This window comes from Bubalus bubalis, chromosome 17 (assembly GCF_019923935.1).
Source record: "Bubalus bubalis isolate 160015118507 breed Murrah chromosome 17, NDDB_SH_1, whole genome shotgun sequence".
NCBI lineage: Eukaryota > Metazoa > Chordata > Mammalia > Artiodactyla > Bovidae > Bubalus > Bubalus bubalis.
In genome coordinates, this window is record NC_059173.1 from 21,887,684 (window position 1) to 21,905,583 (window position 17,900).

Consider the following 17,900-nt stretch of genomic DNA (forward strand, 5'->3'; position numbering starts at 1 on the left):
AAATCTTTCACTGGTTACTTCTGGACCAGAAAAGTTAGAGGGTTGTGGGGGTAAGAGAGAAGGAGGCTTTTTTTTTTCTTTAACTATGTAACCTTTTATTTACTTTGTAACTTTGAATCCTGTGAATGTAAGTAAGTAAGTAAGTAAGTGAAGTTGCTCAGTCGTGTCCAACTCTTTGTGACCCCATGGACTGTAGCCCACTAGGCTCCTCCATCCATGGAATTTTCTAGGCAAGAGTACTGGAGTGGGTTGCCATTTCCTTCTCCAGGGGATCTTCCCGACCTGGGGATCGAACCCGGGTCTTCCGCATTGAGGGCAGACGCTTTACCGTCTGAGCCACCAGGGAATCGCTATAGACACTGTAGAATAAGTTTGAATGTAGCCCTTACTCAAAAATCAAAATAAGTAAATAATACAAAAAAATCCCCATAGCATTGTCTTGGCATGAAGAGTCATTGACAAGCTTCCAGTTTTGGACTGAATTTGCAAATCTATTTAGGTTTTCTGAGTTTATAGGGTCTAATAATGTGTTAAGTCACTTTAGTCGTGTCCAATTCTTTGTGACTCTACGGACTGTAGGCTGCCAGCTTCCTCTGTCCATGGGATTCTCCAGGCAGGAATACTGGAGTGTGTTGCCATACCCTCCTCCAAGAAATCTTTCCAACCCAGGGATTGAATGTGCATCTCCAGCATTGGCAGGTGGATTCTTTACCTCTCGGAAGCCACTAAGTATTTTATACCTGGGCTCATTGAAATCCTCATATTTGCCCTGTGAAGCAGGTGGTTATTAATCATTTCCATTTCACAGATGGGGAAACAGAGACATAGCACTTACAGAGCTTGCCTGAAGCCTCACAGCTAACAAATGGCCAAGCCAGGATTTGAACCCAGGCCTTCTGGGTCCAGAGTCCATGGTCTCAGGCATGCTGGTTAAGATAAAAAATCTGCCTCATTGCTTTGGTTCTTTTTGGGGACTAGGAGTGGTGAGTTTGCTTCAACAAAGACTAAGGTGCCCTGCTCTCCCAAGATCCTTTCTCATCAGATGCCTTTGAAGCCTTCAGACACATGTAACTCCATCTTGTCACTGAACTCAGTTTCCTTTTGAGATTTATCTGAGCTGTATGTCTTTTTTTTCCAGAAAATTATGATGACCTGTATCATTGGTCAGTTGAGTCGTATTCAGACTTCTGGGCAGAGTTCTGGAAATTCAGTGGAATTGTCTTCTCACGCATGTATGATGAGGTAAGTAGAGATTTCACTTACACATTCTTTTCTACGTAGCAAAATCATTAATTTGGGGGGATCGTGGTTATGATTCAAGATGAAGTGTTAATTTGGGGGAAGGCTAAATCCCATATTATTTTAAATCCTCACAACAGTGGGAAAAAGTCATTGCCTCAGAGAATTGTTGGGGGATTGTTTTGGGGTCAAGGACCTCATGGGTACTCTGCAGACTTGGAGCCCCCCAGTGAGCATGGATCCCAGGCCCTGTCTTGCCACCCTGAGTGATCCTAAGAGTAGGGCATCACTTTGTTTTTATTTTAATAAAAATTGTTAGAGTTGTGGTAAAATACACATAACACAAAATTTACCATTTTATCCACTTTAAAGTATACATTCAGTGATGCTACATGCATTCACTTTTGTTTTTAAAATTCACAATTCATAAAAAACAATTCACAATTGTTTTTAAAACTATGAGTTTTGTTGTTAACTTGGATTTTATTTTTGACGGTGCAGCATGTGGGATCTTAGTTCCCTGACCAGGGATCAAACCCATGCCCCCTGCAGTAGAAGCTCAGTCTTAACCACTGGGCCAGCAGGGAAGTTCCTAACCTGGATTTTAGAGGAAAAATCCCAGCTCTTTATGCTCAATAAATATCCAGGAACTGGGAACTCTGTTATTCAAAGAATCATTTGTTGTGTTGTTGGTTTTATTGTGAGATGAGCCATTCTGAAAGGTTCATCTGCAGGCACTTGGGGAAGAAAACCAAGGTTCCAGCCCCTGACGACAGAGGCAGGGATCCGGCTTTCTGAAAACTGTGGTGGGAGGGTCAGGTAGGCCCTGCACTTTGACCCCCTGGTTTCCACACTCCTGGTCACACCTGGAACACTGGGCGGCTGCCATGTCTGTCTTATTTACTTTCTCTCATCAGCATCTTTCATAAAGTAGGGGCTTAATAGTTGTTGACAGAGTAAATTAATGGGGATGGTATTTTCCGTTGGCATTAAATTTTTTTAACATTAGCGAGGAATAATTGCTATGTATAATTATGTATTTCAAGTGTACGTGTGATGACTTAATATATATATACATATCTTGTGGAATGATTACCAAGCTAATTGACACAGCCATCACCTCACACAGGTACCTTTTTTCCCCCTTGGTTGGAATGCTTAAGATCTCTCAGCAGCTGTGAGGTACACAGTACCGGATTCGTTTCTATTTTCAGTTTCCAGACTTTGGGCCAGGTCAGCATTCAGTCCATAAAACGATCTAGTGTGGCTTTGGGCTGGTTGGTCAGTTGGCTTCCTGGGGCGCGGAGTCACTTGTGCGTATCCTTGGTGTTACCCTCTCGTGCACGTGTGTCTTGGTTTGCTGTTGCCCCTCTAGGTCGTGGACACATCCAAAGGGATCGCCGACGTGCCTGAGTGGTTCAAAGGCAGTCGCCTCAACTACACAGAAAACCTCCTGCAACACAAAGAAAACGACCGAGTGGCCCTTTATGTCGCACGTGAGTCCCAGCAACTGCTCGGGTTTTCCTCTCTTGGTGTGTATTTTTTGTTCTAATTTTTTGGCTGCACCAGGTGGCGTTAGAGATCTTAGTTCTTGGACCAGGGGTCAAACCCTGGCCCTCTGCCCTGGAAGCGTGGAGTTCTAACCACTGGACTGGCAGGGAAGTCCTGGTTCTGAAGCATTCAGAATCTGATATCTTATTTCCAAACAATATCTTGGGACCTTTGGGGGGTGTGTGTGTGTGTGTGTGTGTGTACACGTGTGTGATGAGAACATAAAATAGTAACTTCACCATCTTAACCATTTTTTGAGTGTCCAATTCAGTGGTGTTAAGTATATTCACATTGCCATGCAGTAGATCTCTGGAACTTTCTCACTGAGACTCGGTACCCACTCAACATTGATTTCTCCTTTTCCTCCCCCAGCCCTTGGAAAGTTACATATATTTAAAAAATCACAACCAAATCAAAGAATTCTTCACTTTATAAAAGCATTGCCAATAGTAAAAAGAGAAAATTCTTAACGGCAGATTCTGAGTGTGTCTCAGAGGTGCCCTTTCCCATGGCTTTTCTTTTCCGTAATGTTGGGTAAATCTGTATCTTGTTTTGCATTCTCTGCATCTGTGTAACGTCTCCCAGGCATGTTTTCTAACCTGTATTTGTACAGGTGTGAGTTTCATCCATGTCTGTGACTCAGAATCTCTCTCTCTTTTTTGAAAAATTTACTTTGTTTTTTGGTTGTGTGGAGTGGGGGATCTTAGTTCCCTAACCAGGGATCAGCCCCAATCCCCCTGCAGTGGAAGCGTGGAGCCCTAACCAGTGGACCACCAGGGAATTCCCTAGAATCTTTTTTTGTTTTTTTAACTAAAAAAAATTTTTTTTACCATGTCATGTTGGTTTCTGCAATACGACAACACAAATCAGCCATGATTCTACATGCATCCCCTTCCTCCCTCCCCTCCCCCCATCCCAGCCCTTCAGGTCATCACAGTGCCAGACTGGCCTCCCTGTGCTACACAGCCGCTTCTCACCAGCTGTCCGTCTCACACCTGATAGTGTATATGTGTTGATGCTGCCTTCTCCATTCGCCTCACGCTCTCACTTCCCCAGTGTCTGCAAGTCCATTCTCTGCATCTGCATCTCCTTTCCTTCCCTGCCAATAGGTTCATCAATATCATTTTTCTAGATTCCATATATAGGTATTAATACAGTATATATATTTTTCTTTTTCTAACTTATTTCACAGTGTATAACAGGCTCTAGGTTCATCCACCTCACTGGAACTGACTCAAATTTGTTCTTTTTTATGGCAGAGTAATATTTCATTGTGTATACGTACCACGTCTTCTTTATACATTCATGAGTCGATGGACATCCAGCTTGCTTCCATGTCCTGGCTATTGTAAATGGGGCTGCTACGCACACTGTGCATAGCAGTGTGTGTCTTTTTCGAAGATCAGAGCCTCTCTTTATAGGACAGTCCGTGGATGACCTATCCCTTTGCTCTTCCCAGGGGAAGGCAAGGAGGAGATCGTGAAGGTGACTTTTGAAGAGTTGCGGCAACAGGTGGCTTTGTTTGCAGCAGCAATGAGGAAGATGGGCGTGAGGAGAGGAGACCGGGTCGTTGGTGGGTATTTCTGGCTCCTGTCACTGTGGGAACAGGGGAGTGGCTGGGAAGAAATGCGGTGGAGTTGGGTCGGGTTGCCCATGGCCTTGTGTATATGTGTGCTGCGCAAACTAGACCAGGAAGGACGATCCCTGAAAGTATGGCCTGGCGGGAGTGAGCTGGGCTGTGAGGGTCCTTGGCTCCCTGCCCCAGCATGAGCGTGTCTTCATGCTGAGTGGGAGCCAGTGTTCACAGCTGTGTATTTTTTTTTAATAAAACATGGTCCTTTTTAAAAAAAATTTTTTTTTAATTTATTTATGGGACTGTGCCCACTCTTAGTTGCGATGCGTAGGATCTTTAGTTGTGGCGTATAAACTCTTACTTATGGCATGTGGAATCTAGTTCCCTAACCAGGGATTGAACCTGGGCCCCCTGCTTTGGGAGCACTGAGTCTTAGCCACTGGACTGCCAGGGAAGTTCCAAAATGTAGTCCTTAAATGAAACACAAGCCAGAGAGTTCATCAGTTGCATGCATGCTCAGTCATGTCTGACTCTCTGCAACCCCATGGACTGTAGCCCACCAGGCTCCTCTGTCCATGGGATTCTCCAGGCAAAAATTTTGGAGTAGGTTGCCATTTCCTTCTCCAGGGGATCTTCGTGACTCAGGGATCGAACCTGAGTCTCATGTGTCTCCTTCATTGGCAGTTGGGTTCTTTACCACTGACCCTTCCAAGGCCGGGAAAAGCTGGCTGCTGCATTTTCTGCGTCTGCCCACCTCCAATGCAATGGTTTCTGGAGGAATTTCAGAGGGTAGTTTCCATGCTGTGATTTCTGCTGCTTGTGTTGACATGGCTGTAGACTGATCCCGAAAACCCAGCAGAGGGAGTTTTATCTGTGGAAACTCACCTGACCTATTTCCTCCACCGCACAGATGTCAGGGGTGGTGTCGCCAACCTGCTCGTTTCCCAGATGAAAAACCGAGGTCCAGGGGAGAAAATTCACCAATTCATTTTTTTTAAATGTGGAAAGAATTTCATTATAAAACACTGGGTGTTGATTTAAATGAGAGGGCTTCCCAGGTGGTGCTAGTGGTAAAGAACTCATCTGCCATTGTAGGAAATGCAAGAGACTCGGGTTTAATCCCTGGGAGAAGGAAATGGCAACCCACTCCAGTATTCTTGCCTGGAGAATCCCATGTACAGAGGGGCCTGGAGGGCTATAGTCCATTAGGGTTGCAGAGTTGGACACAACTGAAGTGACTTAGCATGCATGCATGCAGACAGCTTCAGTTCACAAGGTTGTTAACATAAAGTATGTGAAAATACTTGGCTTCTGGAGATTATTTTAAATAAGGAGTTAACTTTTATTTTTTTATTTTTGGGCCATGGTGCTTGTGGGTTCTTAGATCCCTGACCAGGGCTTGAACTTGGGCCCTCAGCAGCAAAAGAGTGGAGTCCTAACTGCTAGACTGCCATGGAAATCCCCGAGTTACTTAATAATGAGGCATGAAATTTCATGGCCAGGACACCTCATCACAGATCTGTTAAACAATCGATTGTAACTGTTTGGTGCTACAGCATAGGAGCAGGACCCCTGGGCTCTAGCTTTCCCATGCCAGGCTGGTGGCCACACTGTCCCTGGGGATCCTCACCAGGGTTTTCTCACTCAGTGTGGCTTCTCCCATGTAGTCCTTCCTGGTGAGAATTTGTTTAGCATCTTCGAAGGTACCAGGCTCCCTGGAGTCAGGTGGCCTTCTTTCTGTACTTGGTGCTGCCTGTGGGCCTGTGGGTTTGAATGAGAACTTCCTCCTTCCCTGGGCCTCGAGTTTCTTCATCTTTAAACAGGGCAGCAGAGAGGCTGACCTGACTGGTTGTACAGAGTGTCTTGTGGGTGGAGAAGTCAGGTGTGCCTTCTCAGTCCTGCCCATCCTCCAGCATCCCAGGTGGGGCCAGTAACGAGGAGGCGTCCAGGGACAATTTCCAGTCCACAGCCAGCTGGGGTTCTGTGTGTTTTTTGCTGTGACGCTGGGGTCAGCGTTTAAGTCGTTCCTTCCGGGATCAGACATCAGATCTTGTTCTTAAACCAGAAGAGAGAGCTTCTCTGTCCTCTGGTGACACGGCTTCGCTCAAGGCACCAACCCCCATGGCATTGAGGGTGTCTGTCCCCTGCTCAGAAGCTCACTAGCTCCTGCTGCCCCCCCCCCAGGGGCAGGTCTGCACAGGCCTTGCATTCTTGCTTCCTTCCCAGCCTCCTCACACCCTCACCTTTCCTCAGTCCTCCCCTGAATGCTGTCCTCCAAAGTGTCCAGCAGATACTTTGTGGGGAGCCGGCCTCCTCCCACTGGCTTGTAACTGTACCCGCAAATAGTGTCACTCAGGGAAGCCCCCTGGTTGCCCCCGTTGGACCCTCAGGAGTCACTCAGGGAAGCACCCCATTGGATCCTCTGTCGGCATCTCATCCTCTGTTTCAGAGAATGTGTCATTGGTATTGGGTTGGCCAAGCAGCTTACAGAAAAACGCGAACGAACTTTTTGGCCAACCCAAGTAATTTTCTGTTCAGTTTTTGTGATTATTTGATCATCGATCTCCTCTGTTTGGCTCTAAAGTCCACGAGGCCTGGAGGGGTCCAGCTGTGAGGCTGCCCTCCCTGCCCCCAGGGGTCATGGGACCAGGACCACAGGCCAGGGTGTCAGCAGGAGAAGCCACGGGCATGTTGGTATAACCGTTACCCATCTCCCCTCTCCCGGGGGTCTCACTGAAAGTTGGCACTCGGCGTATGTTTGCAGAGAGGGTGGCCTTACCCTGGGGTAAGCCGTGTGAAAGGGCTGGACCCTGACACTCCTCCTCAGATGGTGGAGCCGGGTGTGCGGTGAGCACTCAGTAAGTGTTAGCTGACTGGAAAGGAATCCGTAGGAAGGGCCATGACTGCCATGTTGCTGCCTGTCTCAGCCCTGGATGGCATGTTCCCCTGTAGATCCAAGGGTTCGCCCTGGTTCACTGAGGTCTCTGCTCAGAGGCCGGCCCTGCCATCCTGTGCAGAAATCCATTGCCACCAAAGACAGAAATATAGATCAATGGAACAAAATAGAAAGCCCAGAGATAAATCCACGCACATATGGACACCCTATCTTTGACAAAGGAAGCAAGAATATACAATGGATTAAAGACAATCTCTTTAACAAGTGGTGCTGGGAAATCTGGTCAACCACTTGTAAAAGAATGAAACTAGAGCACTTTCTAACACCATACACAAAAATAAACTCAAAATGGATTAAAGATCTAAACGTAAGACCAGAAACTATAAAACTCCTAGAGGAGAACATAGGCAAAACACTTTCTGACATACATCACAGCAGGATCCTCTATGACCCACCTCCCAGAATATTGGAAATAAAAGCAAAAATAAACAAATGGGACCTAATTAACCTTAAAAGCTTCTGCACATCAAAGGAAAGTATTAGCAAGGTGAAAAGACAGCCTTCAGAATGGGAGAAGATAATAGCAAATGAAGCAACTGACAAACAACTAATCTCGAGAATATACAAGCAACTCCTACAGCTCAACTCCAGAAAAATAAATGACCCAATCAAAAAATGGACCAAAGAACTAAACAGACATTTCTCCAAAGAAGACATACAGATGGCTAACAAACACATGAAAAGATGCTCAACATCACTCATTATCAGAGAAATGCAAATCAAAACCACTATGAGGTACCATTTCATACCAGTCAGAATGGCTGCGATCCAAAAGTCTACAAGTAATAAATGCTGGAGAGGGTGTGGAGAAAAGGGAACCCTCTTACACTGTTGGTGGGAATGCAAACTAGTACAGCCACTATGGAGAACAGTGTGGAGATACCTTAAAAAACTGGAAATAGAACTGCCTTATGATCCAGCAATCCCACTGCTGGGCATACACACTGAGGAAACCAGAAGGGAAAGAGACACGTGTACCCCAATGTTCATTGCAGCACTGTTTATAATAGCCAGGACATGGAAGCAACCTAGATGTCCATCAGCAGATGAATGGATAAGAAAGCTATGGTACATATACACAATGGAGTATTACTCAGCCATTAAAAAGAATACATTTGAATCAGTTCTAATGAGGTGGATGAAACTGGAGCCAATTATACAGAGTGAAATAAGCCAGAAAGAAAAACACCAATACAGTATACTAACGCATATATATGGAATTTAGAAAGATGGTAACAATGACCCTGTGTACGAGACAGCAAAAGAGACACTGATGTCTAGAACAGTCTTATGGACTCTGTGGGAGAGGGAGAGGGTGGGAAGATTTGGGAGAATGGCATTGAAACATGTAAAATATCATGTATGAAACGAGTTGCCAGTCCAGGTTCGATGCACGATACTGGATGCTTGGGGCTGGTGCACTGGGAGGACCCAGAGGGATGGAATGGGAGGGAGGAGGGAGGAGGGTTCACGATGGGGAACACATGTATACCTGTGGCGGATTCATTTTGATATTTGGCAAAACTAATACAATTATGTAAAGTTTAAAAATAAAATAAAAAAAAAAAAAAAAAAAGAAATCCATTGCCACTCTCTCTGCACCTCATTTACATTTGTCGCCTTACTGGCTCCCTGAAATCACAGGATTATTTGTATGTGTGTGTGCACATGTCTGTCTGTCTGTCCTCCAGGACTAGAGGACGGGGCTTTGTCTTCCGTTCATGGCCCCACCTCAGTCCACGGGGGCCTGGCACACAGTAGGCATAGAATGAGTATTTATTGGATGACTGCATGAGAGTACTGGGTCAGAGCAGGCATTTTGTGGTTGAAACCACAATGTCTTGGGCTTTTCTTGGTCTAGTTTAATCTGCCTAGAAAAGGAACTCAAGAGGCTCTTCTACCCTCCAGTGATTTTTCTTCCCTCCTATTTTTATTAAAAAAAAAAAAACAACTCCCTTTGAAGCGAACACTTCTGAGAAGGAGAACCAGAAAACAGGGTATATGGGGGCGCCTCTTGGCCATGCTTTTTTGGGGGATGCCTGCTCCCGTGTTCTTGGCTCCTCAGCATCAGGCTGGTCCTGGGTGGCACCCCACCCCCCCAGCCACCCTGCTTCTTGAGTGTCCGAGTAAAGTACTGATTTGACCTGATGACAGTTACCAGGACTGGGGACTGTGCTTCCCAGAAGCGAGTGTGAGGAAGCCTCAGTGCAGAGGGGCTTGAATGGGGAAACGCTTGGAGAGCTTTGCGGATGAAGTTAGAGCTGCTCACGGCTCTTCCTCATCTGTGGATTGGGTATCTCCTGGCCATGTGTCAGAGCCAGCAGGGTCACACAACCTCCCTGGGTGGTGAGTCTCGCCCTGCCTCAGGCAATGGCATGGTGGAGACACTTCAGTTACATTCAAAGCCAACTGTTGCCTCAGCAGCAGATGTCTGTCAACGGGCCTGCCATGTGCCAGGGCTGGGTGGAGCCTGGGTGCTGAGTGAGCGATGTAGGGCTCCTGTCCCCAGGACACCCAGCCTGGGAGATGAGGTGAACGCATAGAAATGGAGGTTCCCACCACTGTTGTCAAATAGGCAGTTCAGAGCTGCGGGAGGAGGAGCAGGAGGAGAGCTGTCCAGGGCGCCTGGGTTGCTGAAGCAGAAAGGGTTTTTGTGTAACCAGGGAGCCGTGCTCGGGGGAGGCCCTGGCCCTTCTACTCCTGGCTGCCTTGTGCACAGATCCTTTTCTCTGGAGCATTTAAGACAATCTGTTTAATCGATCATAGTCTCTTTGGCTATAAGGGTTCTCCGCCTTTATTACTGTAGAAGCCCAGCCTCCGGCTTGAAGATGGGCCTGAGCCCCTTTCAGGCTTGTATATGTCTCTGCTCTGTCTTCATTCCCCCACAGCCTCTCCTCTCCTCCCCTCCCTCCATCCAAACTTCCACCCACCAGAGGGCCTTGATATGCAGGGTGTGACAGAAGGCATTTGGTAAAGCAGAGAACAAGACAGTCAAAGTCCCAGCCCTCTCAAGAGAACCAGTTATAAGTTGCCAGTTATGATTTTCCTTAGGTGAATATTATGGTAAATCTGGTGAGGGAGAAATATGGCATGCTTTGTGGGTGACTGGCCAGGGCACCTGAGTTCATGGAGTGCCCTTGGAGAAGGCTTCCCTGAGGGAGTTTCATTTGCATTCAGCACTGAAGGATGAGTGTGTGCCCAGTAGGGAAGGCTGGTGTGGGTGGCAGTGTCCAGACAGCTCATGCAGCCTGTGCAAAGGCCCTGAGGCAGCAGAAGCTTCAAACAACTGAAGAACTGAAGGCAGGCTATTGTGACTGAGCCCAGAGTGAGTGCCAGAGTGGAGGGAGAAGAGGCCAGACCGGATCTTGGTGGGGGCCACTGATCGGAGTGGGTTGGAGGGGGTGATGACAGGAAGCGGTCAGGCTGGCAGCAGGTGATTGCAGCATCTGAGCAGGAGCTGTCCAGGTGGCCCTGGCCCTGCTCTGTGAGCCGTTCACAGCCAGCCCCTCTCCCCACTCCCGCCCTGGCTCTGGGAGGTGCTTTTGAAAGTCTGCATCCTCGCACCCTGACCAAGCGTTCTCCCTGTGTCCTCTCCACAGGCTACTTGCCCAACAGCGCGCATGCCGTGGAGGCCATGCTGGCGGCTGCGAGCATTGGGGCCATCTGGAGTTCCACGTCCCCAGACTTTGGCGTGAATGTGAGTCGGGGTCCCCTCAAGTGCCCTGGGTGTGCTACCCCTGCAGGGGATCATTCCCTGTGATTTCTGCCTGATATCTTGGGTCAGGGTGTGGGCAGCTGCAGGGTGGGACCAGCAAGATGGGAAGGAAAATGGCTTTACTATGACCTCCCATCTCCCCAGCCAGTGACTTGTGATCCGTGGGAGAGAAGGAGCCAGAAGGAGCTTAATGTTTTTTTAAATTAATTAATTAACTTACTGGGTTAACCCGCGCTGGGTCTTCATTGCTGCCCTTGAGCTTTCTCTAGCTGTGGCAAGCAGGGGCTGCTCCTCTATTGGCAGTGCGCAGGTTTCTCATTGCAATAGCTTCTCTTGTTGCAGAGTAAGGGCTCTAGGGTGTGTGGGCTCAATAGCTGAGGTGCATGAGCTAAGTTGCTCCGCAGCATGAGGGATCTTCCTGGACCAGGGATTGAACCTGTGACCCCTGCATTAGCAGGTGGAGTCTTAACCACTGGGCCGTCAGGAGAGTCCAGAGCCGAATCTTCTCTTAAGCCTACAAGTAAATGATTCTTCCTTCCTTTCTTTAATATTCCTCACGTCCAGCCATGTGTAATGGCTACATTAGTGTGTGTTACATGTGATGGGCAGTGTTCTGAGCATCCAGTAAGAAGTGCCTGACCGCTGCTCTGGTGACTTCATGCTCACATGAAGTTTTCTGATGTTTATCCTCTGCAGACTATTTTCCAGATTTGCTCACAGAAGTTCCCCCAAGGCCTCCAACATTGCCATTTCTGATCTCTTTTTAAAAAGTATCTTAAAAATTATTTATTTATGTTTGACTGCGCTGGGTCTTCATTGCTACGTGAGGGCTCTCTCTAGTTGCAGCGAGTGGAGGCTACTTTGTTGCTGTGAGCAGGCTTCTCATTTCGGTGGCTCCTCTTGTAGAGCACGGGCTCTAGGTGTGCAGGCTCAATAGTCGTGGCTCATGGGCTGTGTTGGTTTGTGGTGTGGGGGATTTTCCAGACCAGGGAGCAAATCGGTGTCCCCTGCGTTACAAGGAGGATTCTTAACCACTGGGCCACCAGGGAAGCCCTCATCTCTTACTTTGAGTCTGAGCTTTGCACCCTATGTGGGAGCGGGTTGAGCCTTTTTATTCCCTTAAACCTGGAGGGTACCAGGGACCAAGGTGCACCAGCTGTAGAGTGACCCAGGCAGGGGCAGGAAGCTGAGCCCCACATGGGGAAGGAAGAAACAGTAAGCAGGACTTCTGGGACTCTCCACTTCCCGATCAGGGACCTCTCCTGGTTGCAGAGCCTTGGGGCTGAGGGACCCTCAGGAGCCACGAGCACAGTGGGCTCTTCCCAGACTGCTCTTCTTTTGCCCTGGGCATGGCCCCAGCTCTGGGCATCCGTCAGAGCAGCCCAGGGGCTAAGGGCTGGCCTGGCTTTGTGGCCTGTGCGTCTCTGGGCGAGTTGTTGATCCTCATGTGTGAGGCAGGGGCAGTGGAAAGAGAGTATCTCATGAAACGAGTATAGACCCTGTGGGCCTGTGATTGGCATGGGAGGGTTGATGCACTTGGACATGGATGCAGTGGTGGTGCTTTTCCAGCCTCGCTCTGTGACCCGTGTGCCTGGTCCCTGGGCCAGGCATTTCGGGTGTGAGCTTGACACCGATGTCTGTCCTGAGGCTCACTCTTCTGGAAAAGATTTCACAGTATTTCTTATTTTCCCCTGCACCACGCAGAGGAGGGATAGACGTGGCTCTGCAACATGGAGGCCTGGAGCAGTGAAGTGATTGGCCGAGGCCAGTCCTGGCCCCATGGGGTGAGGACTGAGCCCTGCTGAGTTCAGGGTGAGGGTGGTCATCTCGGCCCTCATCACTGGTGGCCGTGATTGTGCCTCCTGGGGCTTTGCTGGGCCTCTGCCAGATCACCTCCCGCCAGGACCGACTTGAGACTGAAGCTCCGGGGTGACTTCTTGATCCCCAAGGCCCTCTGTGAGGCCATGTGAGCTTGGGACTGGGCCAACCTTGTGGGATCCAGTCCCTGGGCACTGTTGTCCTTGGGTCCCTTAGCAGCCCTTGAGCTGTGTTGCCCGGAAGTGGTGAAGGTGCCTCGGGCTTGGAGAAGGCATGTGGCGTGGAGGAGACTGGCAGGCAGGCTCCTGCCTGGGTTTGAATCAGGCTCTGCTGCTTCCGGGTTCCCATTCCCGGGGCACACGCAGGCGGCTTGTGAGGACAGCAGCAGTGGCTCCCATCTAGGGTTGGGACAGCGCCAGACCCACACCTGAGCTCAGTAAATGTCAGACATTCCTCATGTGGGATCTGCTTCCTTGACCAGGGATTGAACCCAGGCCCCCTGCGTCGTCAGCGCAGGGTCCTAGGCACCGGGCCTTCAGGGAATTCCAGAGGGGTGGGTCTTTTTGAGTGAATTGGAACCTGTAAGCAGTTGTAAAGATGTTGGCAGAGCTCTGTGTGGCAGGAGGATGTGGCTGTGGCCTTCTAGAGCCTGACTGAAGCTCGTGCCTGAGGGCGTCACAAGCTTCAGAGAGTGGAGGTCCTGAGTTGGCCTCTGGAGGCAGGTCTCAGCCACCAGGTGCAAGGTGGAGTGGCATTAGGGGACAGGTCACTCCCCACTTGTTTGTAGCGTCAGCAGCTGGCCCTGACCCCGTGCCTGTTCTCATGAGTCTGTTCTGTGCGGGATGTCACCACCACAGGCCACTCTGGCTGACTCTGGTCCGAGGTCCTGTAGTGTAGAGGACGCAGCCCGTGGGTCCCGCTGGAGGGCGTCCCAGGCATTCCTTGCCTGGGTTGAGGCTGGTCTGGGTTTTCTGATGTGGCGGCTGTCGTCGGACGCACGTGCGCACTAGATGGGAGCCTGGCTCTGCTCTGACCTCGACCTTCAGCACATATGATTCAGGGAAATTTTTGCCGTGCAGCGGCCTGAATCTGGGGAGAGCCCTCTGTTCCATCAGAAAATGACAGGGCCAAATATCTTTCTACTAAGATGCTTCACTTTGCCCTGAGTTCTGGGAGGTGGTCCTCATTTTGCTGAGCCCCTGGTGTAGAGCCAGAGGCAGATGGTCACGCACACAGTCTTCAGGAGTGAGTGTTGAGCAGCTGACAGTTCATGTATCAGCCTGGTGACTTCAGGGTGCCCCGGCTGCTGGTACCACCTGTCAGCTCCCGAGGGTGAGCCCTGTGTCCGGGAAGCCCTGGTCAAGTAACGTGGACCATAGCACTTCCTCATGTGGGCATTGATACCTGTGGGCTTCCCTGGTGGCTCAGACGGTAAAGAATCCGCCTGTAATGTGGGAGACCTGGGTTCGATCCCTGGCTGGGTTGGGACGATCCCCTGGAGGAGGGCGTGGAGACCCACTCCAGTATTCTTGCCTGGAGAATCCCAATGGACAGAGGAGCCTGGTGGGCTACAGTCCATGGGGTTGCACAGAGTCAGACAGGACTGAGCAACTAAACACAGCAAGGACCCGATAGAAAGCAGTGACCCCAGAGCCTCAGGTATCTTCTCTGTCCTCTTCCACTAGCTAAACCTACAGGAAAGCCCTGAGAGTTAATGATGAGATGGGGCCTGGGGTGGGAAAGGGGAGTCCCATGGGCCTGCGACGGCCCTCTTCAGCAGTGTGCAAATCTCTACTTAAAAAAGAGGCTCCTGGGGACTTCCCTGGTGGTCCAGTGGCTAAGACTATGCTCCCAGGGCAGAGGGCCCGGGTTTGATCCCTGGGCAGGGAACTAGACCCCACATGCTGTAACTAAAGATCCTGCGTGTCTTAACTAAGACCCAGTGTGGCCAAATAAATAAAAAAGAGGCTACTGTTCTCAATTTCTGGCATTGCCACCTTTAGATGATCCTCCCAGTGTCAGTAAAGGGTCTGTTTCTGAAATTTGCAGTGAAGTATAAATGTCTTTCCTTCTTTGACTCATTTTCTGTTGCAGATCACTGAAAATCCCTATAATAAAGGGAAAATTGCCACTGTCTTGCAAATGCTGATTTTAACTTTTTATTTTTGTGACGGGGTTACATTGTTAGTGACTATGAAGTAGGTTCTAGTCCTGTGGCACATGCATGGGGGAGAGTTACTGGGCAGTTTACAGGTATGGGGGCAGGGTCTGCATACATGTGGACTCACCTGTCCATGGATGAATCCTCCTCGCCTAGCCAGGCTGGTGATGACAGGACCCCCTCTGTTGCCAAGCTGTGTGCCTGTCTGCATGGGCTGTTCTGGGGCAGGGTGGGGATGCCGCTTTTGCTCAGGGATGCTGGGGGCCATTTCTCACCTCCCTTGACACCCCTTGGCTCTGGTCTGCCCTCCCCCTCCCCCTTCCTCCCATCCTTTCCACTTCTCCCCTCCTCTGTGCTTGGATACCCCCCACAGTGGGCTCAGGGACATCTCCAGGTGGGTGGGGTGCTTGTTCTTCAGTTCCCCAACCTTCCAGCCTCACCAAGACCTCCAGGTCCTGTGTGTGTTGACATTTGGTTTTTCCTTTGTGTCACTGTTTACCTTTGAATGGGTGGCTTTTTCAGAGACGCTGGGGTAGTCCAACCTTTGATAGCCACATATCCAAGAGCCAGGCCAGTAGCTTGTAGCCCTCCCTTTTACAGAATGCTTTTCAGGCTGCTGCGTGTGTGTATGTGTGTACCTGTGCACACACGTACGTGCGTGAACATAAATAGGAGAGCTGTTCTCACTCTGGGTGGCTGTCCATGTGATCCAGCACTGGCCCGGCCGTTGGTTACAGCACTGGGTTGGTTGCTAAGTGCCCTATCAGGTCAGCTGCACGATCACAGGTGTGTTCGTTTCATTGTGACATGAGAGCAGTCACGACTGAGCAGCCCTCTTCTGGACTGGAATAGGCCAACAGCTAGTTTCTGATGCTCAGAGATCCCAGCTCGACCCACCAGGAACCTCACCACCATGTCATGGGGTCTCTGAGTCTGTCCATGGTGCCCCGTTCTGACCCCTGGTTCTGAAACACTTGTTGTCTTTGCTGTCTGCTCTCTCTCCCTGTGACCAAGGGTCACTTCCCTGATGTCTGAGCCCCAGGTCACTGCTCTCTGGTCCATCCACCTGTGTGGGCTAGTCCACCAGAAGGATGCTAGGTGTCATGGAGAAATTTCTGCATCCTTCCAGGGCTCCTATCTGGCCCCATCCTGCTCCTTCCTGGCCCCAGACTTTCTAGAAGTTCTTTACCTTCCCTGGGCTGGCTCCTCCTGCCTTGGGCCAGCTCCCCCCTGCCCTGGGCTGGCTCCCCCTGCTCTGGGCTCTTCTCGTGGCACCCTCAGTTCAGAACGGCCGCTCCCCTTCCACGTGACTGCGAAGCCTGCTCCCATGATGCCCCTGAGCGGAGGTGCTCTCCGGAGGCGTCCTGGGATGCTCTGGCTGTGGTTCTTGCTTCCTCCCCCTATTCAGTCTGTGGGGACCCCAGCCCTGGCTCTCTGCTGCTGCCCGGTGGCTTTCCTGTCCCGAGGGTCAGCCTTTCCTTAGTAGAGGCAGTGCTGTGGTTAAGAGCACCAGCCCCTGTGGCAGATGGAGCAGGCTGCAACCCCAGCTCTGCTGCTGGCAGGTTGTGAAGCTTTGGGCAAATGATGCTGGTCCTGCCTCAGCAAGGATGTGGAGCTGATCACAGCCCCAGCCCGCTGCTGCAGATGGGAAGTCAGATGCGTGAGTGCCTGCCACCAGCTGGAAAGGTGGATGTTGAATGCTCAGTACATGGAGATGTTTTCATTGGCAAAAATTTTCTTCCCAGCTTAAGTGAGGACTCTCCGCCCCTCTTAAAATCCTAGGGTCCAGGAATACTGTTTATTTTGCTCTGTGGAGCTTGCTGTTGTTTTCTCTCTCTCTCTGTTTTTTTTTTTTTTTTTTTTTTCCATGGCCTGCTTGGCATGTGGGATCTTAGTTTCCGACCAGGGATTGAATCCCGTGCAGTAGAAGTGCAGGGTCTTAACCACTGGACCACCAGGGAGGTGCCGCTCTGTGGAGTTTGTACATGGCCACCTTGCCTAACCCAGTTCTGTTGGTTCGCCTGGTGGTTCTCACTGGCCTGTTTCAACATAGCCATTTCTGTCGTCTGCTGCTCGGCTCCTTTCTGCCAGCTCCTGGCTCCTAGCTTGGCTGGAACTCCAGGACACCGTGGCAGTCTGGGCATGGAAGCTGGTTTCTGCTTTTTGCCAGGATGCTTTTTTTTTTGTCCACGCTGTGGCATTCTGGATCTTAGTTCCCAACCAGGGATTGACCCTGGGCTCTCTGCAGTGGAAGTGCGGAGTCCTAAACTGGACAGCCTGGGATGTCCTACCAGGACTCTCCTCCATCAAGAGCAATGTATTTGCCATAGATTTCGGTGAGACACTGTTTGTCAGTGAGGAAGTATCCAGTTTAGTAAAGCTTTTTGTGAGGAAAGCAAAAGCTTTTAAGATAATCACAAGCTTTCCCCCCTTTTAATCTATTAGTGTAGTAAATTACATTGGTCTGTAGTCTCTTTCTGTCTGCTTGTTTCTCTGTCATTTTCTGTCTTCTGAATGGTTTGTATAATGGGAATGTTCTAGTTCTTGAGGATGTGGTGACACGTGCCTGCAGTTCTGTCCCTCCCTGGTGTCTGTGTTAAGAGGTAGACCTTTGACTGCTTTTTCTCCCGTGGTTATTGGCTCTTCGGGTGTTCTACTGCTTCTTGGATCATTTTTGATAAATTTATGTCTCCGTGGGGAATCATCCACTTCATCTGGCTTTTGGCAATTTGTTAACAACACTGAACATAGTGCTTTGTCATTGATTAATCTTTCTGTAGTTGCCGAGGTCCAGCCCCGGCTGATCCAGGGTATTCGAAGGAGAGACGGCATAGGCGACCTATTCAAATGTTAATTAGAGATACAAAGAGTAATAGAATGAGGATAG

At 49.8% G+C, this 17,900-nt stretch overlaps 1 protein-coding gene across 3 annotated transcripts in view; it reads left to right on the plus strand.

Moving 5' to 3' along the window:
* AACS (acetoacetyl-CoA synthetase) overlaps nt 1-17,900 on the plus strand; it is a 57,329-nt gene that overhangs the window by 7,233 nt on the left and 32,196 nt on the right. For all 3 annotated transcript variants that reach the window (XM_025267816.2, XM_044930291.1, XM_025267815.2), the window contains exons 2-5: nt 1,139-1,242; nt 2,615-2,735; nt 4,250-4,363; nt 10,919-11,016. In XM_025267816.2, coding sequence (XP_025123601.2) covers nt 1,139-1,242; nt 2,615-2,735; nt 4,250-4,363; nt 10,919-11,016 — 437 coding nt within the window. The remainder of the gene's footprint in view (nt 1-1,138; nt 1,243-2,614; nt 2,736-4,249; nt 4,364-10,918; nt 11,017-17,900) is intronic.